The 14,707-nt window shown below is 44.4% G+C and overlaps 1 protein-coding gene across 4 annotated transcripts in view; it reads right to left on the bottom strand.

The window, feature by feature from the left end:
* The window catches only part of LOC110505397 (rho guanine nucleotide exchange factor 10), a 92,065-nt gene that overhangs the window by 12,800 nt on the left and 64,558 nt on the right, over positions 1 to 14,707 (bottom strand). For all 4 annotated transcript variants that reach the window (XM_021584588.2, XM_021584589.2, XM_021584590.2 and 1 more), the window contains 2 exons: positions 3,930 to 4,072; positions 1,459 to 1,633 (listed from right to left, as the gene is read on the bottom strand). In XM_021584588.2, coding sequence (XP_021440263.2) covers positions 1,459 to 1,633; positions 3,930 to 4,072 — 318 coding nt within the window. The remainder of the gene's footprint in view (positions 1 to 1,458; positions 1,634 to 3,929; positions 4,073 to 14,707) is intronic.

Genomic DNA, 14,707 nt, shown 5'->3' with positions numbered 1-14,707 from the left:
TTCCACGAACTGAGCTAACTTGATCTATGACTATCCTACCCCTCTCTGTGTGACCGGATACAAAGACAACTCTACCTACTGATAAGCATGTAGTCTGGCCTACATCTGAAACAGCTTTGAATTAGTTGTAAACTTACACATTTTAAAGACCCACTGCAGTCAAAATGATGTTTTCCTGTGTTTTATATCATATTGCACAACAGTTGATGAAACTAACATTGTAAAAGTGTTACTTCCTGGTAGTTGCTGGTTGAAAATACAATCTACACAGGACCTTCTAATCAGCAGGTTTGCAAGGACGGGAGTTTTGGCTTTCCATGGTGACATCACCATGCAGTAAATTGGTTAATAGACCAATAACTAAGAGAGTTCCAAAACACTCTGCCAATAACAGCTAGTTTTCAATTTTCCCCTCCCCACCCACTCCCAGACAGTCCTCTTCTCAAGTAAAATTTTTGCAAGATTGGGGCTTGAAACCTGTATGCTACCCTCACCCACACCCCAAACAAAACCTAGAAGAGAATGGGATAATGTTGAGTTAAGGAATGTTTGATGGTTCAATAAAGGACCAGAATGAGAGGTTCTCAGGTTTTTTGTCTACCCCAGGACTCTTTGAAGTGGACCGAAACAACCAACCTGTCACAACACAACCACAGAGGACACACCTGACTGTGATGTCATCTAATTACAGACAGGCACTGTGTGAGGCAGCCCTTTGAAACTGCGTTTATCATGACAAAGACCCGCACCATCGGATAAAAGTGGAGGGTATATTTGGGGAAAAACCCACCAAGTACACGACGACCTGACGACTGACTGTCAAAAGCGATCCACTTCTACTTTGAGAGGACTACTCTGCTCTGTTCTTGCAGAGAAATACACAGTTAATTCCCAGGATCCAGTCACTGAGTGACTTGGTTTAGAGGACACACAGAGAGAACAAAGACATGGGTGTTGGTGGTTTGTGCAAACACAGTTGATAAGACCACAGCATTACCCATAAATCACAGTACTGCAGGCTGAGGGTTGGCACAGCAATGTAACTGTATACTGACATCCTAAAGGTAAGGTTCACCTTTGAGTGTGTGGTTAAGCTGTGGAGAGTGGCTTTGCTATTTGGAAAGTATGTTCTACTGCACAGGAGGTTGGTGGCACCTTAATTGGGGAGGACGGGCTCATAGTAATGGCTGGAACGCAATGAACGGAATGGAATTGAACTCAAATACATGGTTTCTATGTGTTTGATACCATTCCATTCACGCCATTCCAGCGATTATTATAAGCTGTCCTCCACTCAGCAGCCTCCTGTGTTCTACTGTACTAGAGAAAAGGAGTTTGCAGGACCTATACTAGAGAGTCTTGTATCAGCAGCAAAGATGTTCATACCATGTGTTGAATACCATGCCAGAAAGTGCTGCTGTGGCATACAAGTGACAATTGTGACAACGATATCATTACCAGCCAGTATGTTGTGTACAGGCGTAGCGACGTTGATGTCCTGTAGAGGCTCCAGGGTCTCCGTGTGGAACAGTCTGAGGGTGGACCCAGAGCTGAAGGCTATCCAGATACCCACCCCAGCCACCACCATGTGGGATACAACCATGCCTTCCTCCTGGTGGGCCTCCAACTGCCTCTGACAGGGAGAGAGGAAAAAAGGATATTATACTGCACAGCCCAATGGCTCAGTTCTTCAAATGCGTTGTCTGTTTTTAGAGTAGTGGGAGAAAACCCTACTAACTTAGCCACCAATCAGGAAGAATCATGTCTCTTGAACAATCTCACACAGGAAATGCCTTTTACATGGTTGTATTTAGCATGCCAGTATATTTACACATCACCGAGTCACTGAGGAGTAGTCTTCATGTATAATACAGCTGTCCAAGTGATTTCAGAGGGTGGAGACAGACAGATCATCTGCACTGTACTGTCTAAGCTGTGACAACACACTGACACACTGACAGTAAGCCTGATGCTGAGCCTTGTCCACATCCTAGTAATGGTACACAGTGGAGATAATATTACTGTTACTGACTGTTATGGCTAGGGATTATTTTGAGAAACCATACATAAATAATACAAGATCGACTACGTTACTCCAATTGACATTAAAGTAAACATTAGAGAGGTAGTAATTGTGTTTTGATTTGCATGATTGTTGTAGGTAGTGCTGAGCACAATAGCGACATCAGCTTTACTCTAAATATGAGCTATGAGGAAAGTCCTGTCTGCTTCTCATAGATCCACATATAAACTTGCCTTAATTTTATTTCCCTAATTACAAAGCCAAATATGACTGAGGGCATTTCAGCTTACCCAATATGGACTACTCTGTGCCTCAGTTCTACTGCTATCAGTCAGAAAGAATATCAATTGTGGATTTAGTTGTTTTTAAGTAATTTCCCTGCGATTTTCTCAGCCTAGTACCTGGGAGGCATTACTGTACGGCCATGGAATCTCCCGCATCCCTGTTAACGAAGGGAAACTCTACTTGGCCAAGGACAGTCTCACAGGCCTCGCAGCAGGGTTCCAGTATTAACAACAAGATCAGGTATTGTGTCACTGAACCTACATACATTTGAACCTCCCAGATGACCCTTCTATCCTTTTCCCAGATGACCCTTCTATCCTCCTCCTCTCCCTTTCCCCCTCCTTTTGTCTCTCCGTCCACATTTCTCTACCAGTCTCTCTCCTTCCTCTTCACCCCAGTCTCTCCCACTCGTTCCTTTTTGCCTGCCGCTCTACCTCCACCCCCCTTTCCCCATGTAGGTGCCAGGGTGTAAGCCTTCGGGGAGAAAGGCAGGTGGTCCTGTAATGAGCCTAATTACACTAACTGGATTATGAGTCACTGTGTGTCAGAGGAGGGGAGGGATGTTGTTATTCCAGGACGGACAGCAGGTGCTTGTGACCCGGACTGTGACTCCAGGACGGACAGAGAACAACACAAAACGCTCCGGGCCTGGAGAGAGGGAGCGAGAGACCCCTCCCAGGTTCCTCTATACCGCTCTAACGCAATTAAGCCAGAGCCAAGCGCAGATGATATCACAGAGATTGGGCCAGAATTAGTAACCTAGAAATACATAACTAGAACTGACATGCCCTCCGGCCACGTTCTACATTCTAATGTCTACGGCTCTAATCCAACCACACCTCATCTAGTGGTTTCACAGTTAATAGCAGGGAGCAACATATCCACATCAACAGTAGATAGCACTGTCTCTTTAAGAGTAAAGCTACCAGAACCAGCGATGCTCTAGAGAGACTGAGCAGAGCAGATGCATGGTGTGGGACGGTAGAATATCAGAACAGAAACGTGAAGCATGCCCAGAAAATGTGATGAATGCACCAACACCCACATCTTTGCAACCGCAGAAGGAAACTCCAATGAGTTATGGACAAAATAATTTCAATTTCAGTTAAACAAACAGATCAAGAGGTCAAGCAGAGTTCATCACAATTTTCATCTTCAAATCCTTCATATTTGTACAACGCCACAACCTCTTAATATATATTTTTTTTATAGAGGCCTTGGAATATAATATTTGAATAGGAGATTGGAGCTGCAAGTTGGACCACCCCACTTTGTAGCAGTTGAACTGTAATAAAAGGTGTTCTCTACACCACCACGAGCGTGTCCTACATTCCTTTTTCATGAACCTGGGAAGCAGCTAGGATATTGAATTTGTGCCCTCTCTCTCTCACACGAGCCTCAGTATCCTGAACTACACAGAGACACGGGAGACTTGGTCAGGTACAGATAAGAGTTATGAGAAAGGGTGAGATTACGAGATATTAGAGATAGGAAAGGAAAGACAAGTACCTCCATAACAGTGTGAATGTGTGTGTGACACCCTCTGGGTGACATAAAAGTTATGAGACAGAAAGAGGCAGGGATCCATACAGGAAGTGAGATAAAGAGATGGTGTAGTTACCTCCACAGTGTGCGTGTTAGTGCTAATGATGAAGACTTGTCCTCCAGAGGAAGCCCAGACGTGGCCCTCCACAGCTAGCATGGCCTTCACTGGCAGAACCCCAAGCTTCAGCACCTTAGGAGAGTCTGGATTCCACAAGCCATCTGAAACACAAGCATACACATCATACAAATCCCTTACAATACAGTGGCAAATCACTACAAATCTGGAAGAGCCAACAACTGAAGTGGGGCAAATATCACTAAGCAAGAATATTAATGCATTTGTTAGATATGTTTAATCAGATGATGCATACATTAGTGACAGAGAACCCCTCTTAATGTCATCTGCATTTATGATCTGCATAATAAACACTGGAGAGGCCATTGATGGTTTCACAGGATTCACAATGAATATAGATGTACCGAGAGGCATTAGTCATCTGTAGAGCCAACCCACACACTTCCTACATACTGCTGTCTGCCTACTGCTATACAGAGCCCAGGACTCCACTGTGAACACCCAACACTGGTTACATTACAAATATAGCTAACACATTTCTCTGCAGGATTCATCCTTCTCCCTCAGTTTATAACCCAACTGCAACAGCTCAAGAACACATTAGTGTAGGCAGGAGTTGTAGGATTAAATCCTTAAGAAAATTCAAGAAGCTTCGAAGTAGTAGTGTAAAATAAGAAGTTAAATTCCTCCAGACACCTAACTACAGGAAACAGAGGCTTTACCAATTGTGTTTGTTTAAAGGGAACTCACAGGCAGCTATTGAAAGGTGCGGTGCCATACAGGGAAGAATGGAGGGGAGGAGGGGGGGGGAGACTTTGAGGTATAGTAATTACTAAGGAAGTAAGGGGCTCGGGTGGATTAAAAACACTGCTTTGTGTTTATTGTAATAATAACCACAGGGTGGGGGTGTGTGTGTGTGTGTGGCGCGATAAAGGACAGAGGGATTGAGAGGGAAATTTCAACAAGCTGAAGTGTGCAGGACTAAAACTGTGCATGTGTTTAAACATCATTCTCCATCCCAGCCAGTCTTATGTAACCCGCCTCTCTGTTACAGCGTGTCGTCTACAGAGCCAGTTCTTTCCCTTCTACACACTAACATTCTATCATGTCAATGTTGCTTCTTAGGAACAGCCAATCAGACCGCAGAGAGTGTGATGTTACAGTAGTAGATATACATCTAGATATACATCTCATGCTGAAAGATAAAAAGGACAACAAATGGATCCCGACATAAAACCTGGCACTGATGAGGACACTCCCATTCAGGAATTGTACAAGGAAATATCAGGCTACTTCACCAGATTACATAATATAGCTTGAGATGTTTCATTCCATGTCCTTATTCCCTGACTGGCTGGCAATGGCATGCGGTCTCTGCGGAGCCATTCACACACACATAAACAAAGAAGAACTAGCATGGCAGAATGGGGCTGGCTGGGGGTTCAGACAGGGCTGTGCCTACGGCATTGTGACATGATCATGTACAATCACTCAGCCACAGGCAGGCAGGGCATAGCCACAGCACAGCTAAACACATGGAATTCAACCTGTGGTGCTCTGGCGATACGGATAGTGACACACACACACAAGTTTGGGGTCCCTTAGAAATGTCCTTGTTTTTGAAAGAAAATCTATTTTTTTGTCCATTAAAATAACATCAAATTGATCAGAAATACAGTGTAGACATTGTTAATTATGTAAATTACTATTGTTTATTTATTTTTTATTTCACCTTTATTTAACCAAGTAGGCTAGTTGAGAACAAGTTCTCATTTACAACTGCGACCTGGCCAAGATAAAGCATAGCAGTGTGAAGACAACACAGAGTTACACATGGAGTAAACAATAACCAAGTCAATAACACAGTAGAAAAAAAAGTTTAGCAGATTAACACTGGAGTGATAAATGAACAGATGGTCATGTGCAGGTAGGGATACTGGTGTGCAAAAGAGCAGAAAAGTAAATAAATAAAAACAGTATGGGGATGAGGTAGGTAAATTGGGTTGGCTATTTACCGATGGACTATGGACAGATGCAGCGATCGGTTAGCTGCTCAGATAGCAGATGTTTAAAGTTGGTACGGGAGATAAGTCTCCAACTTCAGCGATTTTTGCAATTCATTCCAGTCACAGGCAGCAGAGAACTGGAAGGAAAGGCGGCCAAATGAGGTGTTGGCTTTAGAGATAATCAGTGAGATACACCTGCTGGAGCGCGTGCTATGGGAGGGTGTTGCCATCATGACCAGTGAACTGAGATAAGGCGGAGCTTTACCTAGCATAGACTTGTAGATGACCTGGAGCCAGTGGGTCTGGCGACGAATATGTAGCGAGGGCCAGCCGACTAGAGCATACAGGTCGCAGTGGTGGGTGGTATAAGGTGGTTTAGTAACAAAACGGATGGCACTGTGATAAACTGCATCCAGTTTGCTGAGTAGAGTATTGGAAGCTATTTTGTAGATGACATCGCCGAAGTCGAGGATCGGTAGGATAGTCAGTTTTACTAGGGTAAGTTTGGCGGCGTGAGTGAAGGAGGCTTTGTTGCGGAATAGAAAGCAGACTCTAGATTTGATTTTAGATTGGAGATGTTTGATATGAGTCTGGAAGGAGAGTTTACAGTCTAGCCAGACACCTAGGTACTTATAGATGTCCACATATTCTAGGTCGGAACCATCCAGGGTGGTGATGCTAGTCGGGCGTTCGGGTGCAGGCAGCAAACGGTTGAAAAGCAATGCATTTGGTTTTACTAGCGTTTAAGAGCAGTTGGAGGCCACGGAAGGAGTGTTGTATGGCATTGAAGCTCGTTTGGAGGTTAGTTAGCACAGTGTCCAAGGAAGGGCCAGAAGTATACAGAATGGTGTCGTCTGCGTAGAGGTGGATCAGGGAATCGCCCGCAAAAAGAGCAACATCATTGATATGTTACCAGAGAAAAGAGTCGGCCTGAGAATTGAACCCTATGGCACCCCCATAGGGACTGCCAGAGGACCGGACAACATGCCCTCCGATTTGACACACTGAACTCTGTCTGCAAAGTAGTTGGTGAACCAGGCAAGGCAGTCATTAGAAAAACCGAGGCTACTGAACCGAGGCTACTGCCGATAAGAATATGGTGATTGATAGAGTCGAAAGCCTTGGCCAGGTCGATGAAGACGGCTGCACAGTACTGTCTTTTATCGATGGTGGTTATGATATTGTTTAGGACCTTGAACGTGGCTGAGGTGCACCCGTGACCGGCTCGGAAACCAGATTGCACAGTGATCTTGTTGACTTGGCTTTCGAAGACCTTAGATAGGCAGGGCAGGATGGATATAGGTCTGTAACAGTTTGAGTAGCCAGGAGGAAGGCATGGCCAGCCGTTGAGAAATGCTTGAAGTTTTCGATTAACATGGATTTAAAATCGGTGGTGACCGTGTTACCTAGCCTCAGTGCAGTGGGCAGCTGGGAGGAGGTGCTCTTGTTCTCCATGGACTTTACAGTGTCCCAGAACTTTTGAGTTAGAGCTACATGATGCAAATTTATGCTTGAAAAAGCTGGCCTTTGCTTTCCTGACTGACTGCGTGTATTGGTTTCTGACTTCCTTGAACAGTTGCATATCGGGGGGGACTATTCAATGCTATTGCAGTCCGCCACAGGATGTTTTTGTGCTGGTCGAGGGCAGTCAGGTCTGGAGCGAACCAAGGGCTATATCTGTTCTTAGTTCTGCATTTTTTGAACGGAGCATGCTTATCTAAGATGGTGAGGAAGTTACTTTTAAAGAATGACCAGGCATCCTCAACTGATGGGATGAGGTCAATATAATTCCAGGATACCCGGGCCAGGTCGATTAGAAAGGCCTGCTTGCAGAAGTGTTTTAGGGAGCGTTTGAACGCGGACCCGTAGCGGATACAGGCAATGAGGCAATGATCGCTGAGATCCTGATTGAAGACAGCGGAGGTGTATTTGGAGGGCCAGTTGGTCAGGATAACGTCTATGAGGGTGCCCTTGTTTACAGATTTAGGGTTGTACCTGGTGGGTTCCTTGATGATTTGTATGAGATTGAGGGCATCTAGCTTAGATTGTAGGACTGCCGGGGTGTTAAGCATATCCCAGTTTAGGTCACCTAACAGAACAAACTCTGAAGCTAGGTGGGGGGCGATCAATTCACCCCCCACCTAGAAGTTCGAACTGTTTGGGTATGGACCTGGAAAGTATGACATTACTTTGCAGGCTCTCTGCAACTCCTCCCCCTTTGGCAGTTCCATCTTGACAGAAAATGTTATAGTTGGGTATGGAAATCTCAGAATTTTTGGTGGCCTTCCTAAGCCAGGATTCAGACACGGCAAGGACATCAGGGTTGGCAGAGTGTGCTAAAGCAGTGAGTAAAACAAACTTAGGGAGGAGGCTTCTGATGTTGACATGCATGAAACCAAGGCTTTTTCGATCAAGTCAAGAAATGAGGGTGCCTGGGGACATGCAGGGCCTGGGTTTACCTCCACATCACCTGAGGAACAGACGAGGAGTAGGATGAGGGTACGGCTAAAGGCTATCAAAACTGGTCGCCTAGAGCGTTGGGGACAAAGAATAAAAGGAGCAGATTTCTGGGCGTGGAAGAATATATTCAGGGCATTATGCGCAGACAGGGGTATGGTGGGGTGCGGGTACAGTGGAGGTAAGCCCAGGCACTGGGTGATGATAAGAGAGGTTGTGTCTCTGGACATGCTGGTTGTAATGGGTGAGGTCACCGCATGTGTGGGAGGTGGGACAAAGGAGGTATCAGAGGTATGAAGAGTGGAACTAGGGGCTCCATTGTAAACTAAAACAATGATAACTAACCTGAACAACAGTATTCAAGGCATATTGACATTTGAGAGAGACATACAGCGAGGCATAAAGTAATCGCAGGTGTTGATTAGGAGAGCTTGCTAAAACAACAGGTGAGACAACAACAGCTAATACAACAACAGCAGGTAAAATGGCGATGACTAGGCAGAGAGGGTTGAATTAACTACACACAGAGCCTGAGTTCGTGGCTGGGGCCGACAGATAAAAAATAAATAAACAGAATGGAGTACCGTGATTAATGGACAGTCCAGCAGGCATCAGCTATGTAGCCAAGTGATCAGTGTCCAGGGGGCAGCAGTAGATGGAACAGGGAAGCCGCCACTACGCTAGCACGCGGGCGACACAGCGTTTAAAGTTAGTAGCCCGGGGCTAGGAGGAGCGTCTGCTCCGACGGAGGCCGTTTGAAGGCACAGCGGATGGCGTATTCGTCGGCAGACCAGTCGTGGTGGTGCGGCGGGGAGCCGTGTCGACAGAGAATCCAAGCCAGATGGCGAAAGAGTGAACAGCTGAGTAGGCCGGGAGGTGGGCCTCAGGGATAGCGTCGGTACTGGGTGCCACGGTGAGTGCAAGCTAGCTGTGAGCTAGCAAGCTGCAAGCTGTGAGCTAGCTAGCTGCAAGCTAGCTGTGAAGATCAGAAGTAGTGGTCCAGGGATTACGGCAGGAGTCCGGCGTTGTTGTGGAGACACAATCCGGTACTGGTAGACTAGCGAGTATCCAGGCTAAAAACAGGGCTGGTATCTGTGGAGAAGGTAAAAGCCGCTAGCAGTGGCTAACAATGACTAAATAGCTTGTAGCTAATTAGCTGGTTAGCTTCTGGAGGTTCTTGAATGTGTTCTAAAATTGAAAATAATAGCAATTCCGTATTACATTGGGTGAGGCAGGTTACTGGAAGGTATAATCGAATTAAAAATCGAGAAGAGATTAAAAATAAATTGAAATATATATACAAAAAATACAAAAGTACACGAGAGGACAAACAAACACGTCTTCATTGTTGCTGGAAACGGAAGATTTTTTATGGAATATCTACATAGGCGTACAGAGGCCCGTTATCAGCAACCATCACTCCTGTGTTCCAATGGCACGTTTTGTTAGATAATCCAAGTTAATAATTTTGAAAGGATAATTGATCATTAGGAAACACTTTTGCAATTGTGTTAGCACAGCTGAAAACTGTTACTCTGATTAAAGAAGCAATAAAACAGGCCTTCTTTAGACTAGTTGAGTATCTGGAGCATCAGCATTTGTCGGTTCGATTACAGGCTCAAAATGGCCAGAAACAAAGACCTTTCTTCTGAAACTCGTCAGTCTATACTTCTGAGAAATGAAGGCTATTTCCATGCGAGAAATTGCCAAGAAACTGAAGATCTTGTGCAACGTAACGTACTACTCCCTTCACAGAACAGTGCAAACTGGCTCTAACCAGAATAGAAAGAGGTGGTGCACAACTGTGCCCTGGTGCACAACTGTGGCAAGAGGACAAGAACATCTGTGTCTAGTTTGAGAAACAGATGCCTCACAAGTCCTCAACTGGCAGCTTCATTAAATAGTACCCGCAAAACACCAGTTTCAACGTCAACAGTGAAGAGGCGACTCCGGGATGCTGGCCTTCTAGGCAGAGTTGCAAAGAAAAAGCCATATCTCAAACTGGCCAATAAAAAGAAAAGATTAAGATGGCCAAAAGAACAGACACTGGACAGAGGAACTCTGCCTAGAAGGCCAAAAACAAGGGCATTTGTAGTGATGGCAAACTTTTGAACAGTAGTGTATATTTAAAAGTCTGTAGCACTGCAACTCTAGAATGCAGTGCCATATTGCTGTATTAGTATTTGTTACCTAATCATGTAGCATTATTTAATGCGTGTGAATGGATGTCGTTTCATAACTGAAATTAGTTTTATATTTAGGCTTATATGGAGGCGTTTATTTCTTGTGGTTCCTTCTCTACCATAGTTCCTTTGAAAATGTAAATGGGACTCTAATATAAATGCTAATAACGTCTGCGAGCCCACGCAATGTGACAAAGCACTGGAAGAGCTTTAGCTAGGACGCGGATGCACAAGTATTACCACTGAAGCTAGGATGACTCATCATTTGAAGTTCAAGCTTGAGCTGACACTTCTGTCACTCATGTAGAAGAACAAGTATGCAAATGAAACCAGTTTAAATTGTCATTCATAACTACCATGTATCTCCATCTCTTCTCTCAGTGAAAACATTGAGGGAGCCAAAGGATAGCGGAGAACTCCTGATATTTGACAGAGCTGTCAACAACTCAGCTTTCCATTCAGTCAAAGCAAAGGGAACATTCACAAAGTACCCTGACAAGTCCATTGAATTGAACAATCATCGGCTGCATGGAGAACAAATGAACCATCATCTGATGTTTACAGGAAAGAAATATAAATGGAAACAGTGACATTCTGTTCAACAAAGATAGAACCAAAGTGGGCATTATTTCAGCATTGCAACATTCCCTTCCAGGCTTTACTGAGCGGGTTGAGGATCAAGAGAATACTTTCCCTTCTTACTTTCCCTCCAGCAGATACCAGTATATCCTCTATCCCCTCTCTCACACAACACAAAGTGCCCTGTTGGAGGGAAGGCAGCTTTACTCAACCTGGATTGGGATCAGGGATTTACCATGTTTCCTTCTCACCACCTCTGGATATGTAACAAAATATTATCTGGGAATGCAGTTGGAACAACTGAACCCCAGTTGCTGACTGGATTTAGTTTTTCTATTGATTGGCAGGGTAGCCTTTTCACCTTGGTTCACCGAGCAAAACAAGTAGCTGACCGAAGCATCCCTGACCCTCAGAGCTGGAAATGAGATAAAAGGTTAAGTCAGAGGCTAGTGGACTAAACTCAACTCCATGATAAACATCTCAATGGAGATAAGTTGCGATGAGTATTGGCAGAGTATACATCCAACTACAATGCATTCTGAAATAATTCAGACCCCTTGACTTTTCCCACTTTCAAGTTACAGCCTAATTTTAAAATAGATTTAATTGATTGTCCACAATCAATCTACACACAATACCCCATAATGACAAAGCAAAAACTGTTTTTTTATAAATGTATGCACGTTTACATAAAACAAAGAAATTACATTTACAAGTATTCAGACCCTTTACGCAGTACTTTGTTGAAGCGCCTTTGGCAGCGATTACAGCCTCAAATCTTCTTGGGTATGACGCTGTAAACGTGGCAGACCTGTATTTGGGGAGTTTCTCCTATTCTTCTCTGCAGATCCTCTCAAGCTCCATCAGGTTGGACGGGGAGGGTTGCTGCACAGCTATTTTCAGGTCTCTCCAGCGATGTTTGATCGGGTTCAAGTCCGGGCTCCCGCTGGGCCACTCAAGGACATTCGGAGACTTGTCCCGAAGCAACTCCTATGTTGTATTGGCTGTGGGCTTAGGCTCGTTGTCCTGTTGGAAGGTGAACCTTCCAGTCGGAGGTCCTGAGTGCTCTTGAGCAGGTTTTCATCAAGGATCTCGCTATGCTCCGTTCATCTTTCCCTCGCTCCTGACTAGTCTCCCAGTCCCTGCCTCTGAAAAACATCCCCACAGCATAATGCTGTCACCATGCTTCACCGTAGGGATGGTGCCAGGTTTCCTCCAGATGTGACTCTTGGCATTTCGGCCAAAGAGTTCAATCTTGGTTTCATCAGACCAGATAAATCTTGTTTCTCATGGTCTGAGAGTCCATAAAAGGCCTGATTGGTGGAGTGCTGCAGAGATGCTTGTCCTTCTGGAAGGTTCTCCCATCTCCACAGAGGAACTCTGGAGTTCTGTCAGAGTGACCATCGGTTTCTTGGTCACCTCCCTAACCAAGGCCCTACTCCCCCAATTGCTCTGTTTGGATGGGCTGCCAGCTCTAGGAAGAGTCTTGGTGGTTCCAAACTTCTTCCATTTAAGAATGATGGAGGCCACTGTGAAAGATTAAGATGGGCAAAAGAACAGACACTGGACAGAGGAACTCTGCCTAGAAGGCCAGCCTCCCGGGGTCGCCTCTTCACCGTTGAGACTGATGTTTTGCGGGTACTATTTAATGAAGCTTCCAGTTGAGGACTTGTGAGGCATCTGTTTCTCAAACTAGGCACTATAATGTACTTGTCCTCTTGCTCAGTTGTGCACAGGGGCCTTCCACTCTTTCTATTCTTGTTAGAGACAGTTTGCACTGTTCTGTGAAGGGAGTAGTACACAGTATTGTACGAGATCTTCAGTTTCTTGGCAATTTCTCACATGGAATAGCCTTCATTTCTCAGAACAAGAATAGACTGATGAGTTTCAGAAGAAAGTTATTTGTTTCTGGCTATTTTGAACCTGTAATCAAACCCAAAAATGCTGATGCTCCAGATACTCAACTAGTCTAAAGAAGGACAGTTTTGTTGCTTCTTTAAATCAGAACAGTTTTCAGCTGTGCTAACATAATTGCAAAAGGGTTTTCTAATGATAAATTAGCCTTTTAAAATGATAAACTTGGATTAGCTAACACAACGTGCCATTGGAACACAGAAGTGATGGTTGCTGATAATGGATCTCTGTACGCCTATGTAGATATTCCATTTTTTTTTTTAAATCTGCCGTTTCCAGCTACAATAGTCATTTACAACATGAACAATGTCTACATTGTATTTCTGATCAATTTAATGTTATTTTAAAAATGGACAAAAAAAGATTCTTATCTTTCAAAAACAAGGACATTTCTAAGTGACCCCAAACTTTTGACCAGTAGTGTATATACAGTGGATTTTAGTTTAGTCAGCTAGTCAGGGGCCAACCGGGGCCAACCAGGGCCACAGAGAACGAGTGTCATGCAGAGTGGGCACCAACACCAACAGACAGATCTGCAAGGCACATAGAAATTTCAGTCATGGAAAAAGACCTCAAGGACTTTCCTAGAGAGCCTAAGCTATAGTTCTGAGTCATGATAAGACTCAGCAAGCTGCATGTCATGCAGTAGCAGATGGTGTAATTAATGTCTGGCTGAGATAAACATAGCAAGCCCTTGACAATGGTAGTGTCTCACCACGCTGTCTTAATGTGCTCATGTTGCTGTCACTAAACTCACTATAATCATTCAACAACAACAAGCAAAGTGTTTTCATACTATGAGAGAGAAAAATACATTCAGACAAAGATACAAGTACAGGCAGATAGAGAGACAGATAAAGAGCAGAGGAGAGCTAGCACTTTGTCTCTGACAGTATGCTAGCGCTGCAGGATATTAAAATGGGTCAGCGCTAGCTAGCAGATTAGTGACTTCTCCCAGGCAACCAGGCCAGGCTCCATGGAGACAGACCACTGTGTGTGTGTGTGTGTGTGACACCTTGGTCCCTGGAGCAGAGTTAATTCATACTGGTGATTCACCCTGTATGCCACAGGGACCGGGTCAACACACACCTAACAACTTCTCTGTGAGTCTGCAACCCAGCATCACCCAATTTCATCTCAACTGTCTAGTTGGGAGAAGGTCAGGTCTTCCTCCAAGAGAGGCTGAATCGGTTGGGAAAAAGGTCAGGTCCTCCTCCAAAAGAGGCTGAATCAGTTCCTCTATTCATGTTTCTTGGTTGGACTGAATGCACAGTAGCAACAACAGCTTACCTTTCTCCTTGGTCATATCTGACCTGGCACAATTTTAAATATAAATATGCAGTCATGCGTAAATACATTAAGTATGGGTGGTCCAAGGAGTCAAACCCACTATCCTGGCGCAGCGCCATGCTCTACCAACTGAGCTCCAGAGCTAAATAAACACAGAACACCTACCTGGATTTAAAACAAAACCTTTTTCATTTAAATCAATTAGTATTTTAGGTTTTGTTAAGCTAATGTAGCTAGTACCATGGCTGTAAGTATACCTATTTCAATTCAACTTAAAAACAAACCGTTACCACTAGAACCGCCATAGGCCACTGACGTTTGATTTTGTAAATAAAATCTGCCCAAAAGA

Source organism: Oncorhynchus mykiss, chromosome 25, assembly GCF_013265735.2.
Source record: "Oncorhynchus mykiss isolate Arlee chromosome 25, USDA_OmykA_1.1, whole genome shotgun sequence".
NCBI classification, from domain to species: Eukaryota; Metazoa; Chordata; class Actinopteri; order Salmoniformes; family Salmonidae; genus Oncorhynchus; species Oncorhynchus mykiss.
Note: the sequence above shows the minus strand (reverse complement) of the source record. Positions and strands in the feature narration are given on the sequence as shown.